Source organism: Arvicanthis niloticus, chromosome 1 (genome assembly GCF_011762505.2).
Source record: "Arvicanthis niloticus isolate mArvNil1 chromosome 1, mArvNil1.pat.X, whole genome shotgun sequence".
Taxonomy (NCBI): domain Eukaryota; kingdom Metazoa; phylum Chordata; class Mammalia; order Rodentia; family Muridae; genus Arvicanthis; species Arvicanthis niloticus.
The window spans coordinates 94,151,628-94,179,376 of record NC_047658.1 but is presented as its reverse complement, the minus strand read 5'-3'; the positions used below and the strand labels follow the sequence as shown (position 1 = coordinate 94,179,376).

Genomic DNA, 27,749 nt, shown 5'->3' with positions numbered 1-27,749 from the left:
CGAATCTGAGAGAGAGGCAGGGCCCGGGCAATTCAAAATAGAGAAGCGGCCGAAGACGGGAGGACTATGAACGTTAGTGCTAAGACGAGGCCGCCGCGGCGGGAGATGGCGTCGGCCACCTCAGGTACGCGGGCCGGGAGGAGGGGGCACCGCTGTGTGAGGCTTACGAAGTAGCGGTTGTCCCGGAAAATCCAGGCGGGGCGGAAGGGCGAGGGGACGCCGGCTGGAGGGCGTGGGGGTGGGCGCCGCAGCATCCTGTCCTCTACTCGCTGCCTTCGGCAGTGGAGACGGGTTTGAGACCCTGCCGGGGCTCCAGCTCCTGTCCAGAGCCTGCTCGCTAAAGTGTGCGCTTCAGTTTGTGTCGTCTGTAAGGCCGGGCAGCCACCCATCGGTAAAGACTGAGCAGTGAAGAGACGCGGTGTCTGGCTGGCTGTCCAGAGCTCCCACTCCGGCTAAAGGCTTGTTCTCAGCGGCTTGTGTGAGATCACACGGCAAAGGAAAATCCTTTCCCCCTAGCCTTGGAACTGGATGCTGTTTTCATGTTGAAAAGGCTGCCAGGAGATTCAAAATCTTGCCTAAGACGATTTGTATGTGCGTGTCCTTCCTCTTTCTTTAGGCCGAATTCTGGCCTGTTTGGCTCTGGGGGAGGCAGACCTTTAGGAGAAAGCCTCGTCCCAGGCAGTGCTGCAAGCATTTTGTGACGAACCTTTTGATGTTTGTACCGAGCTCTGAGGTCATTACTGTTAATGCCCTATCTTTAAGAAAAGGCTTTATTTTTATCAGTGTGTGCCACCTATGTATGGATCCCCTCAGAGGCCAGAAGAGAGTGTTGGGTCCTCTAAAGCTGGAGTTACTAGCAGTTGTGAGCCACCGGAAGTGGACCCCGGGAACCAAACTCAGAACCTCTAGGAAAATAGTAGGCACTCTTAATTTCTAAGGCTCACCAGCCCCCTGTACTTGTTTTTTGACAAGAGGAAGCAGACATAGGTGGGATAAAAAGCTTCTTCAAGATAACACAACTTGTAAATATTGGGAGTGTAAATTCACACTCAGTAGTTACACTGTAATGCCGCTGCCCTTGATGATTATGCCGGGATACAGAGTGAGACCCGGTGTGTTTGGTATGTAGTAAGCATTAAAGTGCTGAATGGCGATTGCTCCTTTCCTAGAGGTTACAATCGTTTTCAAATAGTCTCATAAACGAATGTAATATGATGACATACATTGGAAGATAGGGATAGACTTGTAGTGTAGAATCTGAAACAAACCTTTAGGCATTTTGAAAACTCTTTGTTAGGAAAATGATAGTTGGAGTGGTGGCGCACACCTTTAATCCCAGGAGGCAGAGGCAGGTGGATCTCTGAGTTCAAGGCCAGCCTGGTCTACAAAGTCAGTTCCAGGACAGGCAGGGCTACAGAAAGAAACCCTGTCTCAAAAAACCAAAGGGGGGGGGGAGAGAAATGATAGTTAGGGTTGAACTTCCAGAGGAGCTAGTTCCCAGCACCCTCATGGTGGTTCACAACTCTCTGGGATTCTAGTAACTGTGTCAGGTTCCTCAAGCTTGGACAAGGTGCACATACCAAAATTCAGCAAGTCTGCTAGGAAGTCAGGACTCAGACCGAGGGACTGAGTGCCTAGTGCATCTCCATGCAGGCAGGCAAAACATATAAAAAGATATGAAAATGGTAGTTAAAGTGGGCTCAAAGGTTGGGCAGGCTTTTACTTGACCTTGAAAATATCAAAAAAGAACAAGCATTATTTACCTGTAAAGGAGGTCAAAACTGTGGTGACTCATCTTTCTCATTGTAATAGAGAGGAGTGGGCGGGAGGACAGCTCAGCCTGACAGCATTCGTCATGGAAGTGTGAGGACTGAGTTTCACCCCAGTTGAGGAACACTAAAGTTTGATCTTTGGCCTCCATGCCCACATGCATTAGCATATAGGTGTGAGTGTACACAAACAGAAGAGTTAAAACCTACCACTGGTGTGATCCTCACACACAGAAGGCCAAGATAACAGAATTGGGAGCTCAGGGCCAGCCTCTCTCAAAAAACAAAAACAAATATTTAAAAAGATAGAGCAAAGGCCAGAGAGATGGCTCAGCAGCTGAGATGCTCTTCCAGAGAATCCTGGTTGGGTTCTCAGCACCCACATGGTGGCTCACAACCATCTGTAACTCCAGTTTTGGAAGATCTGATGCTCTCTTCTGGCTTACATGGGCATCAGGGATGTGAGGTTCTCTTAGGGTTATCATTGCTGTCATGAAACACAGGAACCAAAAAACAAGTTGAGAGGGATGGGTTTATGTGGCTTATACTTCCACATTTTAATCCATCACTGAAGGAATTCAAGACAGGAACACAAGCAGGGTTGCAACCAGGACTCTGATGCAGAGACCATGGAGGGATGGTGTTTACTGGCTATTCATCATGGTCTGCTCAGCTTGCTTTCTTACAAGACCCCAGGACTAGGGGCTAGAGAGATGGCTCAGCTGTTAAGAACACTGACTGCTTTTCCAGAGGTTCTGAGTTCAATTCCCCGTAACCACATGGTGGCTCACAACCATCTGTAATGGGATCTGATGCCGTCTTCTGGTATGTCTGAAGTCAGCAACATTGTGTTCACATACAATAAATACATAAATCTTTTTAAAAAAAAAAAAGAAAAACAAAACAAAAAACAAGACCCCAGGACTGCCAACCCGGGGATAGCACCACCCACATCAATCACTAGTTAAGAAAATGCCCTACAGCTTGCTCTTATGAAAGCATTTGCTCAACTGAGATTCCCACCTTTCAGGTGACTCTAGCTTATATCAAGTTGATATAAAACTAGCCAGCACGGTGGCACATACATAATATTAAATAAATTTTAAAGTAAAAAGAGCTGACAGGTATTGATGACTGTGTGGAAGAAGAAAACAGTTAAACATTCTTACTTGGGGGTCTGAGCTATTTGTAGGTGTTAGCAAAGTGAGGAAACTGTTGCAGAGAGATAGGGAGGGGTCAGTTTAGTATAGGTGGAATTTGAGGTACCTGAGAACCATCCAAAAGAAGCTAGACGGGAGCTCGGAAGGGAGAGCTGCCAGTCAGAGACAGCTCTTTGAGATGAAGGTGCTAAAGAGGAGTTATCAGGCCAGGCAGTGGTGGTGCACGCCTTTAATCCCAGCACTTGGGAGGCAGAGGCAGGTGGATTTCTGAGTTCGAGGCCAGCCTGGTCTACAGAGTGAGTTCCAGGACAGCCAGGGCTACATGGAGAAACCCTGTCTCTAAAAACCAAAAAAAAAAAAGAGGAGTCATCAGTTTGAAGATGATATTTTAAAAAGGAACAAAAGATAATTGGTGCCAAGAGGGCAGGTAACTGTGACTGTGAAGGGAATCTGAGCCATCTCACCTAGGGACAGCACTCGGACCCCAGCGAGCATGTGGAAGTGTCTGGAGACATTTTGCTCATTACAACTTGGAGGTGAATAAAGAATGCTGCCGGGGTTTAGTGGATATATGTTGAACAGCCTGCAGCATGACAGCCTCGAAACAGAACTATACAAATCAAAATGCTAATACTACAGAAGTTGACAGGATGGAACATAGGGTGAAAGGTTTAATTAAGACTGTTGTTAAGCTAAGGAATAATCAGGAAAACTAGTAAGATAATCAGGGAAGTGGGTGGTGGGGAAACTGTCATAAGAGTGCTGAATTTTGAATTTCATTAGGAAGTCAGGAGTCAGACTAAGGGACTGAGTGCCTACTGGATCTAGGAGTATAGGGGTCTCTTATGATCTCGAAAGAAAGATCAAACCAAAACATAATTTTAGACTAAAGCAATCCAGGCTTGAATCTCTTTGAATTTGTTATGATACTTTCCAAGGTAAGATAGATTATTATTTTCCTTGGAAGATCTTTTTATTTCCCCTACTGTAAATAGAGGCTTGGGGCTGGAGGGAAGGCTCATCTATAAATTTCTTGCTGCTTTCCAAAGAACCTGAGTTGGTTCTGAGCACCTGCATTGGGCTGTTCACAATCTTCTATACTCCTAGCTCCAGAGGACAGGACGTCACTCAATTCTAGCCTTAGTGGGCATCTCCATAGGGGAGGCATGCACTCATTCAAACATACATATATCATAAACAAAAAATAAAAATTAAAAAAATAGAGGGTTTTTAAAAAATCTTTTGTGTTTTTTGACAATTAAAAAAAAAAAAAAATTAGGATCTTTTTCCCATGACTGAATTACCAGAAAGAACTGAAGAGTTTGTCAGATAAGAGTTATATGTCTGTACCTTTGTCTTGTTTGTCTTTAGTATTTAAATGATCAAGTCATTTCAGTAAAACCCATGACTTTTTCTGTTTTTAATAGGTGTGTGTGTATGTGTGTGTACATGTGTGTGTGGGTGCCCATAGAGGCTGAAAAAGGAAATTGGCCTCAAACTCAAGACAGTTCTCCTGGCCTGGCTTTCGAGGTGAACCTAACCTGGGTCAAAGCTACAAGTACTTTTAACCACTGAGCCATCGCTCCAGCCCTCACTTGGTTTTGTCATTGTCAGATGTAAAGTCTTAGAAGGGAGGGAGGGAGAGGGAGAGGGAGAGGGAGAGGGAGAGAGAGAGAGAGAGAGAGAGAGAGAGAGAGAGAGAGAGAGAGAGAGAGAGAGAGAGAGGAAGTCTTAGTCCTTGGGGCATTCCTGTGATTGGCAGTTCACAGTGGGGCCCAGCACTGTCTGAAACTTTGTTAGAAAGACAATCCCAAATTCATTCAGAGACTTATGTGTTTACAGATTTGAACAAAATTTTCCATGCTACGTGTGTGTGTGTGTGTGTGTGTGTGTGTGTGTGTGTGTGTGTGTGTGTATGTGTGTATGTGTGTATCAATCACAGTTGAAGAATTCTGCTTTGTGCCTTGTGTCCACCTACCCTACTTACAGAGAGCAGAGAAGGAACTGGCTTACCTTGGGAGAAACCCACAGCACAACTGTGATGGTTTGTATATGCTTGGCCCAGAGAGTGGCACTATTTAGAGGTGTGACCTTGTCAGAGTAGGTGTGGCCTTGTTGGAGGTAGTGTGTCATTGTGGATGTGAGCTTTAAGACCCTCATCCAAGCTGTCTGGAAGCCAGTCTTCTGCTTGCTGCCTTTGGAACAAGAGGTGCAACTCTCAGCTCCTCCAGCCCCATGCCTGCTTTGATGCTGCCATGTTCCTGCCTTGATGATAATGGACTGAATGTCTGAACCTATAAGCCAGTCCCAATTAAATGTTGGTCTTATAAGATTTGCCTGTTAACAACAGACACCATGACCAAGGCAAGTCTTATAAGGACAACATTTAATTGGGGCTGGCTTATAGGTTCAGAGGTTCAGTCTATTATCAAGGCAGGAGCATGGCAGCATTCAAGGAGGCTTGGTGCAGGAGGAGCTGAGAGTTCTACATGTTCATCTGAAGGCTGCTAGCAGAATACTGACTTTCAGGCAGCTAGGATGAGGGTCTTAAAGCCCACATCCACAGTGACACACCTACTCCAACAGGGCCACATCTCTTAATAGTGCCACTCCCTGGGCCAACCATATTCAAACCATAACAACCGTGATGAAAAGAGCTTCTGCTTAAGTAAGAGGCACCCTTGGACCTTCTAGCAAAGTTGGTTACCATTTCTTTGTGTTTCTCCAAATTTTAACACCTAAAACTGGTCTCTTCCAGGTCCTGGTCGCTGTGTAAGCAAGGGAGGGAGTGGCCGGCGCCCACCTCTAGCTCGAGTAAGGGTGGCAGTACGACTGCGCCCGTTTATGGATGGAGAAGCAAAGGAGCCCCCCTGTGTACGAGCCATAGACAGCTGCTCTCTTGAAGTGGCTAACTGGAGGAAATACCAGGAGACTCTCAAATATCAGTAAGGTTCAGGCTGCTCCTCCATCTAGGCCTGTGTATTTGTTACTTTCACAGAGTTTCTGAGATCTGTCTCTCAGGATCCTGTTCCTTGCTGGGCAAAGCTTTGTTCTCAACCCTTCCTTTGGTTATTCAGATGTTAATGGTGTGAGGTGAGTACTGTGGAGAGAGACTAGAAGTTGAACTGGTTATCAATCTTGCAAATTGGGACAAAGGGAAGAAGGAGCAATGTAGCCCCAGATAGCTTCTAGAAAATACAGGGGAAAGGCAGGAAAGCAGACCTGGCAGCCAACCAGAGAAGACCATGCAGATTTGGGAATGGCACACAAGAGGGAAACTACACAAGACTGTAAACCACAGACTACATGCAGGTCAGATCCAACCAGGAGTCTTTCATTTGGTTGGTTTATTTTTTTTGTTTGTTTGGATTTTGTTCTTTTGAAACAAGGTCTCATAAAGTCCAGGCTGGCCTTGAACTCCTGATTCTCTTGACTTACCTCCTAAATGCTGGAATCCCAGGTGTAGTGCTGACATGCCCAGCACAGAAGACTTTTCTGTAAATAAAGTTTTTGTTGTTTTTTGGGTTTTTTGTTTGTTTGTTTGTTTTGCATTTATTTTATACATGTGAGCCGGGCGGTGGTGGTGCACGCCTTTAGTCCCAGCACTTGGGAGGCAGAGGCAGGTGGATATATATATATAAAAATTACACTCTCGCTGTCTTCAGACACACCAGAAGAGGGCACCAGAACCCATTACAGATGGTTGTGAGCCACCATGTAGTTGCTGGGACTTAAACTCAGGACCTCTGGAAGAGCAGTCAGTGCTCTTAACTGCTGAGCTATCTCTCCAGCCCTGTAAATAAAGTTTTATTATTTGTTTATATAGCAGTAGCTGTTTAACTAGCCTTAGAATTAAGGGGTCGTGTTCACAAAATCTAAAATATTTATTGCTTGCTTCTTTATAGAAAGTTTGTTTGTTTGTTTGTTTTTTGTTTGGTTGGTTGGGGGTTTTTTTTTTTTTTGGTTTTTTTTTTTTTTTTTTTTTTTTTTTTTTTTTGGTTTTTCGAGACAGGGTTTCTCTGTGTAGCCCTGGCTGTCCTAGACCTCACTCTGTAGACCAGGCTGGCCTGCCTCTGCCTCCCAAGTGCTGGGATTAAAGGCGTGCGCCACCACCGCCTGGCTTTCTTTATAGAAAGTTAGTTTACTTCTGTTCTAATCCCTTAATAACTAGGCTTCTGTTCCTCTCAGGCTTCTTTGTCTTGTCAGCATGTACTGAAGACCAACCTTTTATCTACCCTGTTACAGTGCTACCTCAAGACAAATATGGGAAAGCCCTTTCACACCATGTTGTGTGACACATTACTGGGGAGATATAAACAAATGTCTACTTACCACAGGACAGGAGCAAACCACAGACCAAAATAAGGATACCACCAATATCCAACTTGGTGACCCAATAAGTTTTATTGGGGTTACTTACAGAAATATGGGTTTACAGGCACAGAAATGACTCAAAGACAGCTCTGTCACCAAAGCCCACCCCAGCATGGGTGACAGCTCCCAAAGATGGAATCCTGGAGCACACTGCACAGCCTGCAGGCAGTGAGCTTCTTCCAAGTAGCTCAACTGGACTGTTTCGCCAGACTGCTCTGCTGGTCTGAGAGCAAGCAACTCTCAGGAGCCCTTTTTACTGGGGGAGGCGGTCATTTATGTCAGTCCCAGGACTTATTTCCTGAGCTTAGGCTTCCCTCCACAAAGCACTACATCTTGCTTCTGTGTCCTGCTTGGCAGCACTTCCTTTTGCCAGCAGAATCATTTATTCCTTCTAATGTGTTCTCGTCCTTGTTTCCTGAATCATTGCAGAATATGGGTATCTGGGCAACCAGATTGCAATATGAGATGGAGTTGTTTTCCTAACATCAGTACAGTGATTGGATATGGTAGATTTTTCAGGGATACTTTTAAGGTTTTTGTCAAAAAAAAAAAAAAAAAAAAATGGGATAGAGCCTTTGAAGCCAGCATTGTCTAGGTGAGGGCGTCAACAGAACATCCTCCTAATACCTTCTCTACCTACAGGTTTGATGCCTTCTATGGAGAGAAGAGCACTCAGCAGGACGTCTATGTAGGTTCAGTACAGCCCATCCTAAGGCATTTGCTGGAAGGGCAGAATGCCAGTGTGCTTGCCTATGGGCCTACTGGGGCAGGTGAGAGAGCCAGGAGAGAACTATACATGAGGAAGAGCTAGGAAAGTTCAGGGGGAACCTTCATACCTTTCTCTGCTCTTTCCCCAGGGAAGACACACACAATGCTGGGCAGCCCAGAGCAGCCTGGAGTGATTCCTCGGGCTCTCATGGACCTCCTGCAATTAACAAGGGAAGAGAGTGCTGAGGGCCGGCCATGGGACATTTCTGTTGTTATGTCCTATTTAGAGATCTACCAGGAAAAGGTGAGGTGGCAAAGTAACAGGGCCTTCTAGAATGACCATGAAGCTCTCCTCTAGTAGCGAGGTGTTGGGGTAGCAAATGGAAGAACCCTAACAATCTAGTAGAGAAAAGGATCTTAATCCTCATGAAACAGACACCCTGGTTATGGAGAAATGGGCTTACTGTCACTGCTCAAATAGGTATTAGACCTCTTGGATCCTGCATCAGGAGACCTAGTGATCCGAGAAGACTGTCGAGGGAACATCCTGATTCCAGGCCTCACACAGAAGCCCATCACAAGCTTCTCCGACTTTGAGCAGCACTTCCTTCCAGCCAGTAGAAATCGAGTTGTAGGAGCTACCCGGCTTAACCAGCGCTCTTCCCGTAGTCACGCAGTGCTCTTGGTCAAGGTAAGGCCCGCTGACAGAAAGGCCTGGGGAACCCCTGAAATGTGGACTGAGTCTGGGTCTCTTGCTCTTCCCCCAGGTAGATCAGCGTGAACGTTTGACTCCATTTCGCCAGCGGGAAGGAAAACTCTATCTTATTGATTTGGCTGGTTCAGAGGACAACCGTCGCACAGGCAACCAGGGCATTCGGCTCAAAGAGAGTGGAGCCATCAACACCTCCCTCTTTGTATTGGGCAAAGTAGTGGATGCATTAAACCAGGGTCTCCCTCGCATACCATACAGAGACAGCAAGCTCACTCGTCTGCTGCAGGTCATGTCCACCCATGTTGGGTCAAAAGGGATAGGAGAAGGCGGTTAGGGACAGAAGAAGGTTAGGGTAGGGGCATCGTTGTCAAGGAATAGGAATGGGAATCTGACCCGTACTTGAATTCTCACCCCTCAGGACTCTCTGGGAGGCTCAGCTCACAGCATCCTCATTGCCAACATTGCTCCTGAAAGGCGTTTCTACCTGGATACAATCTCAGCATTGAACTTCACTGCTAGGTCCAAGGAGGTGATTAACCGGCCTTTCACCAATGAGAGTCTACAGCCTCATGGTGAGAACTGGGGAAGGCAGGTGGAATGGCCAGGACAAATGGGGAATTTGCCAAAACCACGAAGCACTAGCACTGAAGCCGACCACTCTGATTCTTCTTTATATCTCATTAATCTTCTCAGCCTTGGCACCTGTTAAGCTGTCTCAGAAAGAACTGCTAGGCCCATCAGAGGCAAAGAAAGCCAAAGGCCCTGAAGAAGAGTCAACTGGGAGCCCTGAGTCTATAGCAGCTCCAGCATCTGCCTCTCAGAAACTAAGGTGAGAGTCAGGTCTTCCCTGCAGAATCTAGAATAGCTGTAGGTAATACTGGGTTTAGCCTGTCAAATCCTTGAGCGAAGGTCATTCTAAACTCACCAAGGGGCCAACCAAGTTGGCACTCTGGACAAAGGCAAGCTCAGGCCTGTCCTTGAAGATTCGATTTTAGGAGATGGAGAACCTAAGTTTTTAAAGCCAGGAAGCTCATTAGAAAAGAAAGGTGCCCAGCAGTGGTGGCGCACGCCTTTAATCCAGCACTTGGGAGGCAGAGGCAGTGGATATCTAAGTTTGAGGCCAGCCTGGTCTACAAAGCAAGTCTAAAAACAGCCAGAGCTACACAGTGAAACCCTGTCTCTAAGCTCCTCTCTACCCAACTCCCAAAAAAAGAATGGCTTGTTCTGTGAAAGCTAGGGAAAATTATTTCTACTGTTTGCTCTATACTTATGCTGTTCTCATAAGGTTTGAGCATGAAGAACAGGACATGGCCTTTGTCTTTGAGGAGCTAGCTCAGTGTAGCATAATGTCACTGGGTGTTATTGGGAAAGTGGCATTTTCACTTTGAAAAGACAGTTTTCACCAGAGGTGAGGGTGAAGGTTCCAGGCAGAATGGTGTATGACTAATAGGAATTACTGTGCTCAGACAGCCAGGACTCTGCTGGAACAAGACTCTTCTGTATACAGCCCACTAGATAAAGGCAAGGTGGCTTCTCATTTTAGGTCTTTAGTAGCTTTCCTGCTCACGAGGACCTCTTCTGTGAAGCTTTCCCTGCTTGCTTTCCAAATGTCCAAACCCTCAGCTCTTACCGTATCCTCTTGTTTGTGGTATGCATGTGTATTTGTGCATACATATATGGATGCTTGAGGTTGAAGCTGACAATCTGCCTCAGTCACTCTTGTACCTTATTCACTGAGGTTAAGGTCTCAACAAAACCCAGAATTTCCTGCTGTGGCTAGTATCCATAGACTGCTTGCTTGCTTGCTTGGGCCATCCTAGGTCTCCCTCTGAGACTGGAGTAATAGGCAGTCTGCCACACCCACTTGGCATTTATTATGGGCTCTAAGGATCCAACTTCCAAGCCCCTTGTTTACATGGCAAGTGTTTAACAGCTGAGTTATCTTCCCAGCACCCCCTCCCTTTCTCCCTTATCACAAGTACCTCTAGGACAGGGCAGTATTGTAGGTCCCTAATGTGTGGTATCCAGTGCATATTAACAGCTTCCTATCTGATATTCTGGTATCCCTGAGAGTTTACTTCACTATAGTCAGAGACTGGATAACTGTTTGAGTTTCCATCAGGATCCTGAAGCAAATATGACAAGCTAAGGTGTGACAAGGGTAGTCCTGCTGCTGATGATGATAAGGTAACCTTTTTTTTAACTCAGCCTCTTACAGAAGCTAAGCAATATGGATCCAGCCATGTTGGAGAGCCTCCTGAGTATGGAACGTTTGCTGGGTTCCCAGGGAAGCCAAGGGACACCTCTACTGAATACTCCAAAGCGAGAGCGAATGGTACTCATTAAGACAGTGGAGGAAAAGAACTTGGAGATTGAGGTAAATCTGAGAAGGTGGCTGAATATTCCAACCAGCTTTAGGAAGCATTCCTAGTATGTTCGGACAAGAGAGGGTGGATGCTGATCTAGAATTCAGCTTTCATCTAGTTCTGGGTGTCTTCTGTCTTCTGATTGAATATTTTGTTTGGTGTTTAAGATTTTTATGTATATCGGTTTTATACTAACCTTTATGACTGTGAACCACATGTGTGCAAAGCCCATGGAGGTCAGAAAAGGGTGTCAGATACCCTGGGTCTAGAGTTAAGAGATTGTTATGAGCTGCCAAATTGGTGGAATCAAACCTGGGTTCTCTGGAAGAACAGTGTACTTAGCTACTGAGCCATCTCTCTAGCCCCTGCTTGAATACACTTAACATGACTGAAGCCAAAGAGACAACTGAGGTCAGATAACAGGGGGAAGAAATCGAAATTAAAAATACATTATCTGAGGGTAGAGAAATGACTTAGTGGTTAAGAGCCCATGTTGTTCTGGTTAGAGAACCCTAATTCAACTGCCAGCACCCACATCAGGCAACATCCAGCTTCAGGGAGCCAAGGCCTCTCTGAGGTCTTTGGGTACATACACAGACATGCATACATACACAAAATAGTAAATATATTACCAGAGGCTAGAGACATGACTCAGCAGTTAAGAACGCTGACTCAATTTCTAGCAACTACATGGCAGTTCATGACTGCCTGTAACTCCATTTCCAGACCCAACACTGTCTTCTGACCTACAGGGCACCAGGCACATAAATAAAAATATATAACCTGCCTAAGTAGGCAGGCAGCTCTCTTTTTGTGAATTCAAGGTTGGACCAATCTACATACTAAGTTCTAGGCCAGCTGTGGCTACATCGTGAGACTTTTTTTTTTTTTTTTTAATATGATGCTGACCAGGATAGCCCATGCCTTTAATCCCAAGACCCTGGAGACAGAGGCAGCTGGATTTCTGGTTTTTTGTTTTGTTTTGTTTTAAAGGTTTATTTTATGTATATGAGTACACTGTTGCTGTCTTCAGACACACCAGAAGAGGGCATCGGATCCCATTACAGACAGTTGTGAGCCACCATGTGGTTGCTGGGAATTGAACTCAGGACCTCTGGAAGAGCAGTTGGTGCTCTTAATCACTGAGCCATCTCTCCAGCCCCAAGACCTTATCTTTAAAAAAAAAATATATATGTATCTAGGGCTGGAGAGATGGCTCAGAGGTTAAGAGCACTGGTTGTTCTCCCAGAAGTCCTAAGTACAATTTTCAGCAACTGCGTGATAAACGTCTATAATGAGATCTGGTGCCTATGCATGCATAATGCTGTATACATAATTTTTAAAAATCTTTTTAAAAATGTATTTCATAAAACCTCACATTCAGAGAGGTGGTAGTATGCACCTTTAATCCCAGCACTCTGAAGGCAGATCACTCTGAAGGTGGATCTCTTGACTTTGAGGCCAGCCTGGTCTATAGAGTGAGTTCCAGGACAGCCAGGGTTCCTGACATTGAATACCTTGCTTAAAGACTCATTCTGGGCCGGGCGGTGGTGTCACACACCTTTAATTCCAGCACTTGGGAGGCAGAGGCAGGCGGATTTCTGAGTTCAAGGCCAGCCTGGTCTTCAGAGTGAGTTCCAGGACAGCCAGGGCTACACAAAGAAACCCTGTCTCAAAAAAAGACTCATTCTGTCTCTAGGTGGCCCTCTGATCACTAGACCTCCCTTAGTTATATTATTTTGAATTCTGTCTCCTCAATTCTCCTACTGATCTTGTCTCTGTCTTCTGGGACCTGCTAATCTCTCACCTTCCTAATCCACTGCTTTGGGACTAAATCACATCTCTTCATGATTCTTTCCAACAGAGGCTTAAGATGAAGCAAAAAGAACTGGAAGCCAAGGTGCTGGCCCAGGAGGCACTGGATCCACAGGAAAAAGAAAACACTCCCACAGTTCTCCAGCCCACTTCCTCTTGTAGTGGCACAGTGGCAAAGCCCGTGAAAAAGGCTGTCGTGATGCCCCTGCAACGGAGTAAGTTTAGTTCCAGGAAAAGACATGTCACTCATCTACCAACTGGGTCTGAAGAAGCCCTGGATGCTTGTCCTAGGGTGTTGTAGACAGTGGGGTATTGGCTGGATTTGGTACCACTCAGGAGGGTGAGGCAGAAGGATTACCATGAGTTCAAGGTTAGCCTTGGTTATAAAGACCTTGCCTCAAAAAAACAAACAAAAGGCAAAAACAAAAGCTTATGGTTGGAGGGAGCTAGGGAAATCTGAAATGGGAGAAGCACCACATAGTTACTAGGGAGGGAGGGAGGGAAGGAGGTCACCTGTGCCCTGACCAGTTCCAAATTACTTTCAGTTCAGAAGCAGGCAGAGTCCTCAAACAAGATCCACCTCCTGAAGAAAGGCCACAAAAGGAAGGTGAGCTCCACCCCATTTTCCAGCTGGGAACCTTTTGCATATGATGGTGCCTTAAAGAACTTTTGGGGGGAAGGGGAAGGTATGGATGTGTCTCCTAGAGTATATCTACCACTCTTTTCTTCTTGATGCCTCTTGTGTCTGGATTGGCTACTGACTGGATCTAACGTGGCTGGCCCCTGCCTTCTAAGAACTGTAGAGCCTAATTAGGGAAAAGAACTGTAGAGCCTAATTAGGGAAATGGACAGTATTTAAGAATTAAATAATTAAAATAATTTTCTTCACACAACATTGGTAGAACTGCTCAAGCTGTAAAGACATAAGTATATGCTTACTGTTTTCTCCACATGGTTTTTTTTATTTTCCCTGTTTTCCCCCTGTACTGGAAACTGAACCCCAGTCCTCAAGCATGGTAAGCAAGTCTCTACCACGGAATTATACTTCCCCCTAGTCAGGATTGATTGCGTACACTCATTCTTCAGAGCAACTGAGAAAGGAGCTAGTAACTGTGCAAGCACGACAAATTAGTGACCAGAAGGGAAAGGCTGCAGAGGGTGGGTTCTCTGCCTGATCATGGCAGTCATCCACTGGCTTTTACTGCCATTTCTGTTACCTCATAGCTGGAGCAATCACATGAGTCAGAAGCTGTGGAAAAGGATGAGGACTACTGGGAGGTACAGATTAGTCCAGAGTTACTGGCACATGGACGCCAAAAATTATTGGATCTGCTAAATGAAGGTTCAGCTCGGGATCTGCGCAGCCTGCAGCGCATTGGCCAGAAGAAGGCCCAGCTGATCGTGGGCTGGAGGGAGCTCCATGGCCCCTTTAATGAGGTAACAACCTAGGGAGACAGGTGCAGTGGGCTGTCCTGGTACTTTGTCCACCTCCTTCCTACTGTTGCTGTCCCACTAGGTGGAGGACTTGGAACAGGTGGAAGGCATCTCTGGGAAGCAGGTGGAGTCTTTCCTGAAGGTAAGACCACCTTTGCCCTTTCTCTACCGGTCTGCATGTAGTACCCCGATCCCAGCCTGGCTGCTTCATTAACGCACTTTCCTCTTCTTTACAGGCGAATCTCTTGAGCTTGGCTGCCAGCCAGCACAGTGGTCCCTCTTGACTGCCAGCTCTTGACACTACCTTTTTCTTTTAAAAATCCTTGTATAGTGACATGTTGTGTAAATACAGTTTTTATTCCGTGCTTGAGCCTGATTTTTGATGATAGGGCTGGGGTGAGGGCCCATAACTACCTTGGGGGTCAGGACCAAGCTCTGCGGGACATCCACGTAAGCGCCATCTTTGGGAAACCCCCAAACTAGGCCAAGATTGTAAATAAACCACTGGAATGGAGAGGAGACGGTGGCCTAGAAGAACCAAAAAGCTGAAGCGAAAGCTTAAGCACAGCGACCGTTAAGCGGGCACGCGCTTTGAGTTAGCCCCGCCCCGCTGTAACTCCCTCGGCGCGCTCCCCATTCTCCCGCTCTGCTACGACGTCCGTGTTATGTGCGCGTGCGCGCGAAATAACGGCCGCTGGCGGAGGGAAGTGGGGGGTGGAATCGTTCAAGTGGGGGAAGAGAAGCCGCCTAGTCTCCCGCGCGCCCACCACCTGCACCATCGCCAGCCAATCAGCAACCATCTCGGGGGTCTCGCGCTCGGGGCGACTAGGGCTGCTGGGTGGCTCCCCCGTCCCCCGCCCTCTAGAGTCCCTCCTGTACCTCCCCCTCCCGCTGGCCCCGCGCGCACTCGCGCACGCGCCCGCTCCAGCCTCTTGTGTGTCCTCGCGCCCCCCGCCCGCCCTCCGGCGCGCAGTGTGCTCCGCTCCCCCACCCTCCTCCCCCCTCCCTCCTTGCGCGCCTCCTCCCCGGGCCCCCTCCCCCACCGCTGCCTCCTCCCGCCCCAGGGTGAGCGCGAGCCACCTCCCTCCTCCCTCCGCCATGGATCCCAGCAACTGGAGCAGCTTCATCTTCCAGGTAACAACCCCCGCCCCCCCCGCCCCTGCCCCCCCTCCCACACCCCCTCCTGCCCGCCCTCCCTCCTGTCCCACACCCCCTCCGCGCGCCCGGTGCGCGCGCAGCTGTCCCCCTCCCTCCCTCGCGCCCTCCCCCGCCCTCCCCGAGGCGCCGGCTGGGCGCGCGCGCGCGGCGGGGGCCGAAGCTGCTCCCTCGTTCCCCCCACCCCGCCCCGCCAGGCTCCAACTGCCGCCACCGCCGCCACCGCCCGGGCCCCCGCCGCCCGGGCCCCCGCCCCCGGCCCTCGGCCCCGCGGGGCCTCTCGCCCCCACCCAGGGGGCGTCGCCGCCGCCGCCGCGCTCCGCGCCCCACAAGACGCCCTCCTTCCCTCCCTCCCGCCGGCCGGGGTGCGCGGGCGGCGGGGCGGCCCTCGGGCCATGCGTTCGGCTTGGCCCAACCCGGCCGGCCGGGGGCGGCGCCCCGAGCCTGGGCCCCGCGCGGCCCGTGCCCCCGGCTCCCGCTGAGCTCCGGGGGCCCCCACTGTGGCCGAGGCCATGTTCCCCGTGTTCCCTTGCACGCTGCTGGCCCCCCCCTTCCCCGTGCTGGGCCTGGACTCCCGGGGGGTGGGCGGCCTCATGAACTCCTTCCCGCCACCTCAGGGTCACGCCCAGAACCCCCTGCAGGTCGGGGCTGAGCTCCAGTCCCGCTTCTTTGCCTCCCAGGGCTGCGCCCAGAGTCCATTCCAGGTGAGTAGGGGCCGGGCCGGGCGGGCAGGCGCCGACCAGCGACCGCGGCCCACACCGGCGCCTTGTCTCCGCAGGCCGCGCCAGCGCCCCCACCCACGCCCCAGGCCCCGGCGGCCGAGCCCCTCCAAGTGGACTTGCTCCCGGTTCTCGCCGCCGCGCAGGAATCAGCCGCGGCGGCTGCAGCAGCTGCGGCGGCTGCCGCTGCAGTGGTTACTGCACCCCCGGCCCCTGCTGCCGCCTCCACAGTGGACACAGCGGCCCTGAAGCAGCCTCCGGCGCCTCCTCCGCCACCCCCTGCCGTATCCGCACCAGCCGCCGAGGCCGCGCCCCCCGCCGCGGCCGCCACTATCGCCGCAGCGGCTGCCACCGCTGTCGTTGCCCCAACCTCGACGGTCGCTGTGGCCCCGGTTGCATCTGTGTTGGAGAAGAAGACAAAGAGCAAGGGGCCCTACATTTGCGCCTTGTGCGCCAAGGAGTTCAAGAACGGCTACAACCTCCGAAGGCACGAAGCCATCCACACAGGAGCCAAGGCTGGCCGGGTCCCTTCGGGTGCTATGAAGATGCCCACCATGGTGCCCCTGAGCCTCTTGAGCGTCCCCCAGCTGAGCGGGGCCAGCGGGGGTGGGGGTGAAGCCGGGGCTGGCGGCGGCACGGCCGCGGTGGCGGCCGGTGGCGTTGTGACCACGACTGCCTCTGGAAAGCGCATCCGGAAGAATCACGCCTGCGAGATGTGCGGCAAGGCCTTCCGCGACGTCTACCATCTGAACCGACATAAGCTGTCGCATTCGGACGAGAAGCCCTACCAGTGCCCTGTGTGCCAGCAGCGCTTCAAGCGCAAGGACCGCATGAGTTACCACGTGCGCTCACATGACGGCGCTGTGCACAAGCCCTACAACTGCTCCCACTGTGGCAAGAGCTTCTCCCGGTGTGCAGGGGCCTCGGCTGCCCACTAGGCCGATGGTGGGGGGAGGGCAACAAGGTAGCCTATCTTTGGCTGGTGGGGAGGCGGCTCCGTTCCTGGGGACAGGAACCACTCCCAGGGAGGAGGGAAGTGAGTCTCATGGTTACTAGGAACGGGGTGGTACTTTAGAAGAGGTGGGTCTTTGGGCTGAAGGAAAAGCAGCCTCTTGGCAGAAGAGGAATCTTGGTTTTAGAACTTGCCTGCCTGAGGACTGAAGCTGTGGGGGAAATGCTGGGACTTTTAGAAAGACGTTTTGGAGGAACCTAGGTAGATTTGAGGCACACCTCACCTTGGAGCCTTAGCCCTAACACACACCCCCTCCCACCTCAACATATCCCTAGGCCGGATCACCTCAACAGTCACGTCAGACAAGTGCATTCAACAGAGCGGCCCTTCAAATGTGAGGTAGGAAGCCCGCTTCCTCCTGTCTTGGTTTTCATGATTTTGATCCTCATTGTAGCTGTGTGGGTTCAGCCTCTCAGACCCCCTTTTTCTCTCTCTTTTTGCCTCTTCACTCCATTTTCACATTTCTCCTTCAAGGCCTGGTCATCTCACGCCCATTTCCTACAGATCAAAGACCCCCGAGGCTCTGATCCCTTTATCTTGCTCCCTTCTCTCTACTCCCCGAAGCTTTAACTCTCCTGTGACCCCCCACACCCTCCCCCCCAGAAATGTGAGGCAGCTTTTGCTACGAAGGATCGACTCCGAGCGCACACAGTACGACACGAGGAGAAGGTGCCATGTCATGTGTGTGGCAAGATGTTGAGCTCGGCTTATATTTCGGACCACATGAAGGTGCACAGCCAGGGCCCTCACCATGTCTGTGAGCTCTGCAACAAAGGTACATGCTAAAGGATGCCAGGAGGGCAGGGATAAAGTGGGGGTTGGTGGGCATTGGGTTTTTTTTTTTTTTTTTTTTTCACCAGTGTGGGTTAAGGGTGCTACAGCCAAGAGCTCGTGGCATGTAGAGAACCCTTTAAGAAGGAAACACAGCAGCATTGGAAACAGCATCACTAAATTATGTGCCATGGCTCACAGGAGACTGTCTACCAGAAATTGAACGTCTTGGGTGTGCTTGGGGAGAATGAAGTGGGACGTGGTTGCTTTGGGAAAGGAATAGCCAAAAAGCCAGTCCCCAGGGTCTCAACTTTGCAGCCACGAGTTCTTGTCTTTAGCTCCTAGGGTGGTGGAGTGTATCAGCACGGGTGTAACAGTGCACAGCCTACCCAGTAACAGAAAAGGGAGATGAGACTGGGGCACTGGAGAGGGGGACACAGCCGTCTCTACTGAGAGTCAACCCTTTAAGAAGCTAGGCAGCAGTGTCCTGTCATTGGGGGAAGGAAGGTCTCTGTAGGTATGAAGGATTAGGAAAGCAGTCCCCAAGCTCAGGGCAAGACCATGTTCCTCTGGAGTAGTTGGCCCCAGCCTACCAAGGATGTGGTGGGAGGAGGACAGTGCCATGTGAGGAGGGTGTCCCCCGCCTAGGAGAACAGCCCTGTCTCTGGGGTCTCCACCAGGCTGACCCCAACCCCCCATCCCAACCCCCCCCCATAGGCTTCACCACAGCAGCATACCTGCGCATCCACGCGGTGAAGGACCATGGGCTCCAGGCCCCGCGGGCTGACCGCATCCTGTGCAAGCTGTGCAGCGTGCACTGCAAGACCCCTGCCCAGCTGGCCGGCCACATGCAGACCCATCTGGGGGGGGCCGCCCCTCCTATCCCGGGAGATGCCCCCCAGCCACAGCCTACCTGCTGAGGGGGACCCCTGCACCCACCAGGCAAGGTGTGGGACATGGCTGGGGGGGCAGGATGGGATGTGTGGGACAAGGGACCTCAAAGGGCCCAATAGGGGATCTCAGGAAGGCCAGGGATGCCAGTCTGTCACTCAGATTAGGGAGACTTGGGGTCCAGAGAGGGCAATATGGACATGCTCTGTCTGGGTAAGCAGGTAGGCCAAAGCCTCTGGGAACCAGATAGGAAGTAACGGCTGTGTCCCAGGGGAAGTAGGGAAATAGTTGAGAAGTCTGGGGTATGGAGCATGTTTCTTGCCATTTAGGTTGTGCTGTAATACTTGGTGTTTCTTACTGTAGGTACTGGTGAGGTTTGTCCAATGGCGGCGGCGGCGGCGGCAGCAGCAGCGGCAGCAGCAGCAGCAGTGGTGGCAGCCCCTCCCACAGCTGTGGGCTCCCTCTCTGGGGCAGAGGGGGTACCAGTGAGCTCTCAGCCACTTCCCTCCCAGCCTTGGTGAGCTCCAAGTTGATGGGGGAGAGGGGAAAGTGGAAGAAAGCTCTTCTTGGTACAGTCTCCTCTTCCCACCAACTCCTCACGACTCTTCATCAACCAAGGAGCCTCCAGACAGAGAGGAGGAAGAAGGAATTCACTAGGTTTTAACAATGTTTCTCCTGCTCCTTCTCCCTATCAGAGCTGACCCTACAAACACCTGTCCCCTGAGTTGTGTTGAAGTCCCCTGGACAGTGAGCAGGGGTGGCAGAGGACAGCAGCAGCCACTGCCCTCAACCTTTAACCCCTTGCCTTTCCTCCCAGGGATTTGTGAGCCTTTCCCTAGAAGGTCCTGTGCTCTCCTCCTTCTGTCCCCTCCCCTACTGTCTGCTGCCCCTTCCTGGGGAGTTGGTGCTTTCTTTTTTTGTTGTTGTTTTTTTCCCAGGGGTAGGGAGGAGAGAGAGGAGGGGAATTAAGATTCTGTCCCAGAGGAGAGTTAAGGTGATACTGAGGGGCAGAAGCAGGGAAGGCAGAGGGATACTTTGAGTAAGGTTGGGTGCTTACACCCCAAGCATCCTACTGGAGTATCTGTCTGGGGAAAGCCAAGGGGAGCGTCAGAAGGAGCCACGAGGGCCAGAGGCAGAACAAGAGGGATGGAATCTTAGGGGGCCAGGGTAAAGGAGGGGAGCCAGGGACAAGAGGTGCTTCCTGGGGGTGGGGGAATGCAGCCACAGTGTCTCCCCCTTCCCTCTTCCACCCCAGCTCCAGCCCTGGTCTTTTCTTCCTCTTTCCCACAACAGAAGCTATGGCCCTGGCCATGTCATCGTGTTCCTGTGTCCCTTGCATGTTCCCCACCCTCCCCTCCCTCCTTTTGCGCAAACCCCATTACAATAAATTTTAAATAAAAACTTGTCTCTGGGTTCCTAAGTTATCTTCACCAAGCCCCATTGTCTGTGTGCCTTGCCCCTTCTAAGGAGAGGGAGGGGTTCTCTGTTGACTTTGATCTTAGTCCCAACCTTTCTTGCCCTGCAAAGCTAGCTTCTCCCAAGATAGCCTCTCTAGCTGCTGTACAACACAAATTTAGGGTAAATCCAAGAATTCAGAAGTTGTGGAGAGCAAATTCAGGTCTTCAAGGAATACTCGATGTGGACAGGCACAGAATACCCACTGGAGATTTGGAATGCCCGACCTAGTTACTGATGCTGTCTGCCCACAGGGCTGCACAGAACCCCTCCAAATGCCTGCACATACAGATCCCAGAGGCCGCGGTTGACACAGGGCTCAGTAAGCTGCATTCGGGTCCCACTGTGGTGGTCATGGACTGCTTGCCCTAGCCATTCCTAGCTTGCTGGAATTTCCTTTTCTGGGCTTTGCTCAGACCTTTATAAAGACCCTCCCTAAAGCTTTCATCACGCATTGCTGTTGCTGCTGCTTTCCAGGAGAGGAAGGAGGTTTCTTAGGTTCTGCAGGCTCCCTTCTCTTGAAACCCCACGCAATTCCCCTGCACCGCCCCAAACTTAGACCTGTTTGCTTAACCAATCTATGCTGCTTAGGATGCCTCCACCCAGTCCTCACTGGTCCGTCTCTTCGCAAACCTAGGTCTCTGCCAGGATCCCCCGGTGACCGTTGGCGGGAGGGGCCGAGGACTTAGGAAGGGGGTGCCCCACCAGGAGGTGCGCGTGAGAAAGGGCAGGGAGGGGGCAAGAGTGGTCCCCGGGCCGGTTACCCAGGTAACACAGGGCCTGGCACGAGGTTCTCTTGGGCTATCCGGGAGGGGCAGGAGGCGTGCTAGGGGCGGGGGCGGCGCGGCAGCAGTGGAGCTCAGGGGAGGGGACCAGAGAAGAAGGGGCCGAGCAAACCCGGAGGAGAGAGGAGGGGAGACCCGCCACCTCCCTTCATTGCTCACAGACTTGTTCCCTCCCCGGTCTGCGGCTGCTGCTCCTGCAGCAGCGGCGGCGGGACGCAGGAGCAGTCCCGAGGTTGGCAGCGGATGAGACTGAGACGAATTGAGACTGCTGGTAGGTGTGGACTACAGACATCTGGGTGGCATGGGAATGCAGGTGCCAGGCAAACTAGAGGGTGGTGCTGGGTGCGCCCTACCATCGGGAGAAGATCCCCTCCCCCTCAGCCTCTACTGAAAGCAACAAGGGAACCCCTAAAAGAAGGGCTAAGAAGGTATGCACAAGATACTGGGTCTCCACAAGAAGGGGCTGGGAGGAGGTAGACGGGCATTTGAGCCGGAATGCGCAGAAGGAAAACCTGCACTTCTCAGGTGGTGCCCAGAGAGGAGGGAAGGGTACAAAAGGAACAGAATGTGTGGGGCTCTCTGTCAGTCTGCCTGTTGGAGTGTCTGGTGCATGCAAAGATTTTGATGTTCTGGTGCACCTTCGAGTTGGGAGCTGAGGGTCTGGGTCTTGTTGGGTGTGTTGGATAGATCTAGGAATAGACCCAAGAGCAGTTCTGTTTAGAAAAGGGGTTCTCTTCCTATGCCTCTCCAAGCAGACTTTAAGTAGAACACTTCTCCACCCAAGGGTGTCCTACCTTAAAGCAAAGGAAATCCCAACTTTTCCTGTCTCCCTAGGGACAGTACAGGCTAGCCTTGAAACAGAATCATAGCCCTCTTGGGCCTGTGGTGATGAGAAATATTCTTCCCTCCTCACCAAGCCTGTCTCCTCCTCTTCCAGGATTTGCTACTGTCACTGCTGTTTCCTCTTCCCCACGGGCCCTCTCCCATCTCTCTTCTCTAAGATGGCAGCCAGCAGCTCTGAGGTCTCTGAGATGAAGGGGGTGGAAGACAGTTCCAACACCCAGACAGAAGGTCCCAGGCATTCTGAAGAAGGATTAGGTCCTGCCGAGGTTGTAGCAGAGATCCCAGATCAGCCAGAGGCCCTTCAGCCAGGCCCAGGCATCACTGCAGCCCCTGTAGACTCAGGGCCTAAGGCAGAGCTGGCACCAGAAACCACAGAGACCCCAGTTGAAACCTCAGAAACAGTCCAGGCCACAAACCTCAGCTTAAACCCAGGAGAAGACTCCAAGACCAACCCCAGCCCCAGCTCCAGCCCCAAAGAGGCATGCCAAGAGCCAGCATCCAAACCAGAGGAGAACAGAGAAGCTACCGCAGAGCAAGGGTCTGAGCAGCAGTCTGCAGCTCCTCCTGAGCCAACCTCAGAGCCTGCTTGTCTGCTAAATACCCAGTCAGACTCTCAGCCAACTTCCCAGTCTCCTCCTAAACCACCCCTTCAGGCAGAGCCCCCCACCCAAGAGGACCCTACCACAGAGATCCTGACAGAAAGTACAGGGGAAAAACAAGAAAATGGAGCAGTGGTTCCCCTTCAGGCTGGGGACGGGGAAGAGGGCCCAGCCCCCCAGCCTCACTCACCACCCTCAACTAAAACACCCCCAGCCAATGGGGCTCCCCCCCGTGTGCTGCAGAAGCTGGTTGAGGAAGACAGAGTAGGAAGGGCTCATGGTGGGCATCCAGGATCTCCTCGGGGTAGCCTAAGCCGTCACCCCAGCTCCCAGCTGGCAGGGCCTGGGGTGGAAGGGGGTGAAGGCACCCAGAAACCTCGGGACTATATCATCCTTGCCATCCTGTCCTGCTTCTGCCCCATGTGGCCTGTCAACATTGTGGCCTTCGCTTATGCCGTCATGGTGAGCCCCAAGGGACCCTGGCCCAAGCGTACCATGGCTCCCAGCTTTGTGCCAGTGTCAGCACAGAGCCCCAGTAATGACACCATCCCTCACCTCTCTGCATGGATCCCACTTTTCCAATTGCGGGACCTTTGCGTGCCTCTCCCCAGGACCTAACCCTCCAAAGCCCTCCTGCCTGCCCTACCCTTTCAAGCGGGAGGGAAACAGACGTTTCATATAATCTTGCTGACCTGTACCCTCTTCCTCCTGTACCCCCAATTCTTCCTTTCTTAACCCCATGGGGCTGACCTCCCTCCTCTGGACTCTCACCTGATTCCTGCTGGGCTGGCTCCTGCTGACCTGGGCCATGATACCTCCATACCCTTCACCCTCACCCCAGTCCCGGAACAGCCTGCAACAGGGGGACGTGGATGGGGCTCAACGTCTGGGCCGAGTAGCCAAGCTTTTAAGCATCGTGGCGCTGGTTGGGGGGGTCCTCATCATCATCGCCTCCTGTGTCATCAACTTAGGCGGTGAGTGGGGGTCGGGGACAGGAGAGGGAGGAGCGGAGGGTTGACAAGGGCAGCTTTACTAACCCCTGACCCTGCTCTCTCCTGTCTGTCCTCCCTCTTCCTTTGTCTCTTCCTGTCTCCTTCCCTGTCTGTCTTTGCCTCTCCTCACCCACAGTGTATAAGTGAGGGGCTCTGCCCTGCATTCCAAGACTTTTCTTCCTGTTGGGAGCTGTCTTGGGTCCATCCCTATCCTGGGAGAATCCCAGTCCATGGCCCTGGCCCCCATCCCTAGGGACCAAGAGAGCCTGAGCGGCCTTGTTTACAGCTTCTTTCCTACTCCTGCATCCTGCCAGGCTCCTCCGCCAGCCATAGGCTTCCTTTCTCCCTGCACTTTTGCCTGCAGACCTCCCCTCCTGCCTCTTGACCTCCCTAACCCTGCACTCTGAAAACCTCTCTGCACTTCTGGAAGCCTTCCTGAACATCTAAATTGTACTCTGCACCTCTGCATCTCTCCCAGCCTCCCTGCACTTCTTCCTGCCTCTGGAATCTTTTGAACCTTAACTAACCCTGACTTCCCAATTTTCATTGTCTTGCTATCTCATCCATCCCTTCCTTCCCTTCCTTAACATCTTTTCCCCTTGCCATGTCCCCTGGCCCCTTCTCCCTTCTCATCTTCCCCTTAGCGTCTTCACCCTCCTGCCAACACTTAGTCTGCAAAAATTGCAGTACTTAGGTCAGGCTGAGGGAAGAAGGATGGTATGGGGAGAGGAGCCTAGCTGGGGGCTCTGACTGTTCTCTACTGGGGACCACCCAGGCCCAGACTATACTCTCACCCCAACCCCTAAGGTGCCTATTGGGTCGCAAAGCTGGCAAGCCAGGCCTCACCTGGGGGACTTGCACAAGAGTGGGAGTCCTTATTCTGAACATCCAGGGGAGGAAAGGGGTACAGCTGCGGCTGAAGAGTCAGCCTGAATTGACCTGCCTATTTGGGCTTTTTAACCTCAGAGTTTCTTGTTCGAAGGTCCATTTATGTGCTTTGTAAACAGTAGAATTAAAAAAAAAAAAAGGACCAAAGTTCCCAGCTTCAGGGAGCAAGAGAAGGGCAGGGGAGCTCTGTAATTATTCTCTAAGAGGATGAGGGAGGTTTGTTGCACGCGCCAGCCCTCTGAGGAAGCAGAGAGCCAGATGCGATGCATTTCGGAGTTGGCAGGGTTTTTTTTTTTTTTTTTTTTTGTTTGTGTGTTTCCTTTCTTTAAAAAAAAAAAAAAAAGTTGGGGGAAAACTAAAATTCCTTAAAAAAAATAAAACTGAGTCTCCCTTTTTGTATGCTGAATGCTGCATGAGTCTTAAACACTAATAAACAGAGAATGCATGAGACTAGCCTCAGTTGGTCCCTGTGTTGGTTTGCAGAGTCAAGGTACTGCTTTCTGGCAGGCCCTAGTGAACGGAATACGCATGCGCTGCCGCAGTGGCCATCTTTAGTATGGGCCGAAGTTAGTGGTTCCTTAGAGCCTAATTGCGCATGCGCAAGTCTCTTTTCCTCTTCCAAATAGCTTTGACTACCACGGAGCCTCCGCGCGCCATTTATCTGCGCTTGCGTACTGCGATCCTGCGCAGTCTGGGAGGCGGGTTTTAGGTCCAGGTTTGTACCGCTGCTGAGTAGACACGAACTAGGTTTTCCTGATCTAAAAAAATGACTTCCATTCAGGTGATGGAGAAGGCGATGTGAAAGCGAGAAAGCAGGCCCTTCCCTTTCCAGCTCCGAGCGTGTTTCCTACCGGTCCCTGGGAACGGCCGAATTCTGGATCCGTGGGGTGGGGTCTGTCCTTGAAGGGATCTGAGCGCCCCCTCCTGGGGACGGTGCTCTGGCCGCAGTCAGCTATTGGACTGACTGGTTGGCGATTTCCTAGGCCCCACTGGATCTCAAGCCTTTTGGGTGAGGCACCCTGGTTTGGTACTCTAGAATCTCCTATATTGCTGGGCTTCTTCTCTAGTACTCTATGTCCCTTGCCCTGGGCCATGGAACCATTGCAGGCAGCACAGCGGCGCCTCTGTCTGAAGAAGGGGAAGTGACTTCCGGCCTCCAGGCTCTAGCGGTGGAGGACACTGGAGGTCCCTCTGTCTCGGTTAGTAAGGCCGAGGAAGAGGGGAAAGGCAGTCAGGAGGAGGCCGGGCGTGAGGGATCCAGGGCTGAGGAGTCACTAGACGCTCCCAGCGCTGCGATCGACGAGCGTGCTGAGGGAGAATCCGAAGACTGGTGCGTGCCCTGCAGCGATGAGGAGGTGGAGCTGCCGGCCAATGGGCAGTCCTGGATGCCCCCACCCTCCGAAATCCAGCGGCTCTATGAACTGCTGGCCACCCAAGGTACTCTGGAGCTTCAAGCAGAGATCCTGCCCCGCCGGCCGCCTACTCCTGAGGCCCAGAGTGAAGAGGAGAGATCGGATGAAGAGCCAGAGGCCAAAGAAGAGGAGGAGGAAAAGTGAGGCCGTGCTTTACACATTATTCCTGGGACTGCTCTCCTTAGCACAGAAACGGGAGGGAGGGGAGAGCAGGAAAGGATGAGCCAGCTGGCTGGGGTGTGCCAGCAGGTGTTTGGGAGAGCCTCTCTCATCCTTGGCTTTCTGTCCACCCTGTTTCAGGCCGCACATGCCTACAGAATTTGACTTTGATGATGAGCCAATGACACCAAAGGACTCACTGATTGACAGAAGACGTACACCAGGTACGAATGAGAGGGAAGAATTGAGGGGAAATAAAGTTACCCGAGAAGTGGGCTCTTCTGAGGCCTTGGCTGGTTTCTGCAGTCAAGTAAGACTGACTAGCTGCAGGAAGGAGTGTTCACACAGTGGCAGCATATTTCTGGTTTAGGTCAGTGCTATACTTTCCTGTCAGAGACCCGAAGACCTTCCCAGAAGTCCAAAGTCTCCTGAGCACATCTCTGTGGTACTATGTTCATGTCCAGAGATGACTTGACATCCCATAGCCAACCTATAGGCCTTCCTAGAATATATTTTAAGAATCATTCTTGAACTCTCTTCCAGCTGGTCAAGCCCAGCTCCACTTGTACAGACCCACCATTAATATCATTTCTCTCTCTAAAGATTTATTTATTTACTTTATGTATGTTTATGTTAATACATTGTCACTATCTTCAGACACACCAGAAGATGGCATCAGATGCCCATTACCGATGGGAATTGAACTCAGGACCTCTGGAAGGCCAGTCAGTGCTCTTAACCACTGAGCCATCTCTCCAGCCCAACCATTTCTCTCTTGCTTGACACTTATCACAATTCTAACTAGTCACCACAGTTCTGGTCCTAGCAACCAGAGTAGTCCTTTTAAGTGAAGTCCTGTCTTTTTTCTGCTTGTACTCCTCCAGAGGGTTCCATTACAGGGAGAAAGAGCATGTCCAGGGAGAATTTAAGTTTTCTGTCCTCCACCCCTGCCCCAGTGCACTGTACTCAGACTAAATCTGCCTCCTGCCCCAGGACCTTTGCACTTGATAGCTATGTTCCCTAGTCATCGAATTATGGGTATGTTAGCCTGATATCAGCCATCCTGTGTGTGGCACAAACCTAAACATTAGCTCCTCTGTGCTCCTGAGGCCTAAAAAGGCTGTGTTTAACAAGGTCTCCTAAGTGTGGGGTGTGGGGATGCTCATTGTCTCAATGCTGTCACATTTCCTGCCTTCTTAGGAACCGGAGCCCGGAGCCAGAAACGGGAGGCTCGTCTGGATAAGGTCCTCTCAGACATGAAGCGACATAAGAAACTGGAGGAGCAGATCCTTCGGACCGGGAGAGACCTCTTCAGCTTAGACTCAGAGGGCCCCAGCCCTGCCAGCCCTCCACTCCGGTCCTCAGGAAATACTCTCTTTCCCAGGCAACGGAAGTACTGATTGTTGCTGCTCTGCCCTGCAGGTGCAGACTGTTTTGTGCTGGGCGTGGCCAGCCTTTCCCAACCCAGGCTCTAGGAGACTTGTAACTGAAAAAGCCCCAAGCTCCCAGCGCAGTGCCTTTCAGGAGAGTGCGTGTGTGTTCTGTTTAGTGTCTGTTTGCAGTTTTGAGCTGCATGTGCAGAATCTAATAAAAGATGCCAGATGATCTTCTTAGAGGAGAGACTGCAGCTCAACCCAAGCACGCGTCTCACTTGGGCAGAGGCAGAACTGTATTCCTCCACACTGAAGTAGTGAAGCCAGATGAGGCAGAGGTGCAGCCAGCCACCATCT

At 51.4% G+C, this 27,749-nt stretch overlaps 4 protein-coding genes across 7 annotated transcripts; all 4 read left to right on the top strand.

Annotated features, from left to right (window-relative positions):
- Positions 1 to 8: 8 nt before the first annotated feature.
- Positions 9 to 14,703, top strand: Kif22 (kinesin family member 22). The gene is made up of 14 exons (XM_034504058.2): positions 9 to 124; positions 5,688 to 5,874; positions 7,946 to 8,073; positions 8,161 to 8,315; positions 8,493 to 8,702; positions 8,779 to 9,009; positions 9,142 to 9,295; positions 9,417 to 9,552; positions 10,932 to 11,100; positions 12,954 to 13,119; positions 13,450 to 13,511; positions 14,129 to 14,341; positions 14,421 to 14,480; positions 14,575 to 14,703. The coding sequence occupies exons 1-14, from the start codon at positions 67 to 69 to the stop codon at positions 14,620 to 14,622; spliced, it is 1,977 nt and encodes a 658-aa protein (XP_034359949.1). The 5' UTR covers positions 9 to 66; the 3' UTR covers positions 14,623 to 14,703.
- Positions 14,704 to 15,755: 1,052 nt separating this feature from the next.
- On the top strand, positions 15,756 to 20,291 carry Maz (MYC associated zinc finger protein). Of its 3 annotated transcripts, none has more exons than XM_034504069.2 (6): positions 15,756 to 16,197; positions 16,272 to 17,122; positions 17,500 to 17,563; positions 17,828 to 17,999; positions 18,713 to 18,942; positions 19,250 to 19,393. In XM_034504069.2, the coding sequence occupies exons 1-5, from the start codon at positions 16,006 to 16,008 to the stop codon at positions 18,913 to 18,915; spliced, it is 1,482 nt and encodes a 493-aa protein (XP_034359960.1). In that variant the 5' UTR covers positions 15,756 to 16,005; the 3' UTR covers positions 18,916 to 18,942; positions 19,250 to 19,393. The 3 variants fall into 3 exon arrangements, with proteins under 3 accessions (XP_034359960.1, XP_034359968.1, XP_034359977.1); XM_034504077.2 differs by having other exon boundaries at positions 18,713 to 18,937; positions 19,250 to 19,391; XM_034504086.2 differs by lacking the exon at positions 18,713 to 18,942 and having other exon boundaries at positions 15,758 to 16,197; positions 19,250 to 20,291.
- Positions 20,292 to 21,202: 911 nt separating this feature from the next.
- Prrt2 (proline rich transmembrane protein 2) lies at positions 21,203 to 24,903 on the top strand. 2 transcript variants are annotated; one of them, XM_076942879.1, is made up of 4 exons: positions 21,206 to 21,554; positions 22,064 to 23,030; positions 23,410 to 23,542; positions 23,697 to 24,903. In XM_076942879.1, the coding sequence occupies exons 1-4, from the start codon at positions 21,370 to 21,372 to the stop codon at positions 23,705 to 23,707; spliced, it is 1,296 nt and encodes a 431-aa protein (XP_076798994.1). In that variant the 5' UTR covers positions 21,206 to 21,369; the 3' UTR covers positions 23,708 to 24,903. The 2 variants fall into 2 exon arrangements, with proteins under 2 accessions (XP_034354961.2, XP_076798994.1); XM_034499070.2 differs by lacking the exons at positions 23,410 to 23,542; positions 23,697 to 24,903 and having other exon boundaries at positions 21,203 to 21,397; positions 22,064 to 23,403.
- A 64-nt stretch (positions 24,904 to 24,967) lies between these two features.
- On the top strand, positions 24,968 to 27,632 carry Pagr1 (PAXIP1 associated glutamate rich protein 1). The gene is made up of 3 exons (XM_034499082.2): positions 24,968 to 26,000; positions 26,161 to 26,243; positions 27,220 to 27,632. Exons 1-3 carry the CDS (start codon positions 25,522 to 25,524, stop codon positions 27,417 to 27,419), a joined length of 762 nt encoding a protein of 253 aa, XP_034354973.1. The 5' UTR covers positions 24,968 to 25,521; the 3' UTR covers positions 27,420 to 27,632.
- Positions 27,633 to 27,749: the final 117 nt, after the last annotated feature.

Coding starts and splice junctions, on each gene's coding strand:
- Kif22 (XM_034504058.2), top strand. CDS start 67: ATGAACGTTAGTGCTAAGACGAGGCCGCCGCGGCGGGAGATGGCGTCG. Junction 9,010..9,141: donor AGCTCACTCGTCTGCTGCAG/GTCATGTCCACC, acceptor CTCACCCCTCAG/GACTCTCTGGGAGGCTCAGC. Junction 14,481..14,574: donor AGGTGGAGTCTTTCCTGAAG/GTAAGACCACCT, acceptor TCTTCTTTACAG/GCGAATCTCTTGAGCTTGGC.
- Maz (XM_034504069.2), top strand. CDS start 16,006: ATGTTCCCCGTGTTCCCTTGCACGCTGCTGGCCCCCCCCTTCCCCGTG. Junction 17,123..17,499: donor TGTGGCAAGAGCTTCTCCCG/GTGTGCAGGGGC, acceptor ACATATCCCTAG/GCCGGATCACCTCAACAGTC. Junction 17,564..17,827: donor AGCGGCCCTTCAAATGTGAG/GTAGGAAGCCCG, acceptor CCTCCCCCCCAG/AAATGTGAGGCAGCTTTTGC.
- Prrt2 (XM_076942879.1), top strand. CDS start 21,370: ATGAGACTGAGACGAATTGAGACTGCTGGTAGGTGTGGACTACAGACA. Junction 21,555..22,063: donor CTAAAAGAAGGGCTAAGAAG/GTATGCACAAGA, acceptor CTCCTCTTCCAG/GATTTGCTACTGTCACTGCT. Junction 23,031..23,409: donor CCTTCGCTTATGCCGTCATG/GTGAGCCCCAAG, acceptor CCCTCACCCCAG/TCCCGGAACAGCCTGCAACA.
- Pagr1 (XM_034499082.2), top strand. CDS start 25,522: ATGTCCCTTGCCCTGGGCCATGGAACCATTGCAGGCAGCACAGCGGCG. Junction 26,001..26,160: donor AAAGAAGAGGAGGAGGAAAA/GTGAGGCCGTGC, acceptor ACCCTGTTTCAG/GCCGCACATGCCTACAGAAT. Junction 26,244..27,219: donor TGACAGAAGACGTACACCAG/GTACGAATGAGA, acceptor CTGCCTTCTTAG/GAACCGGAGCCCGGAGCCAG.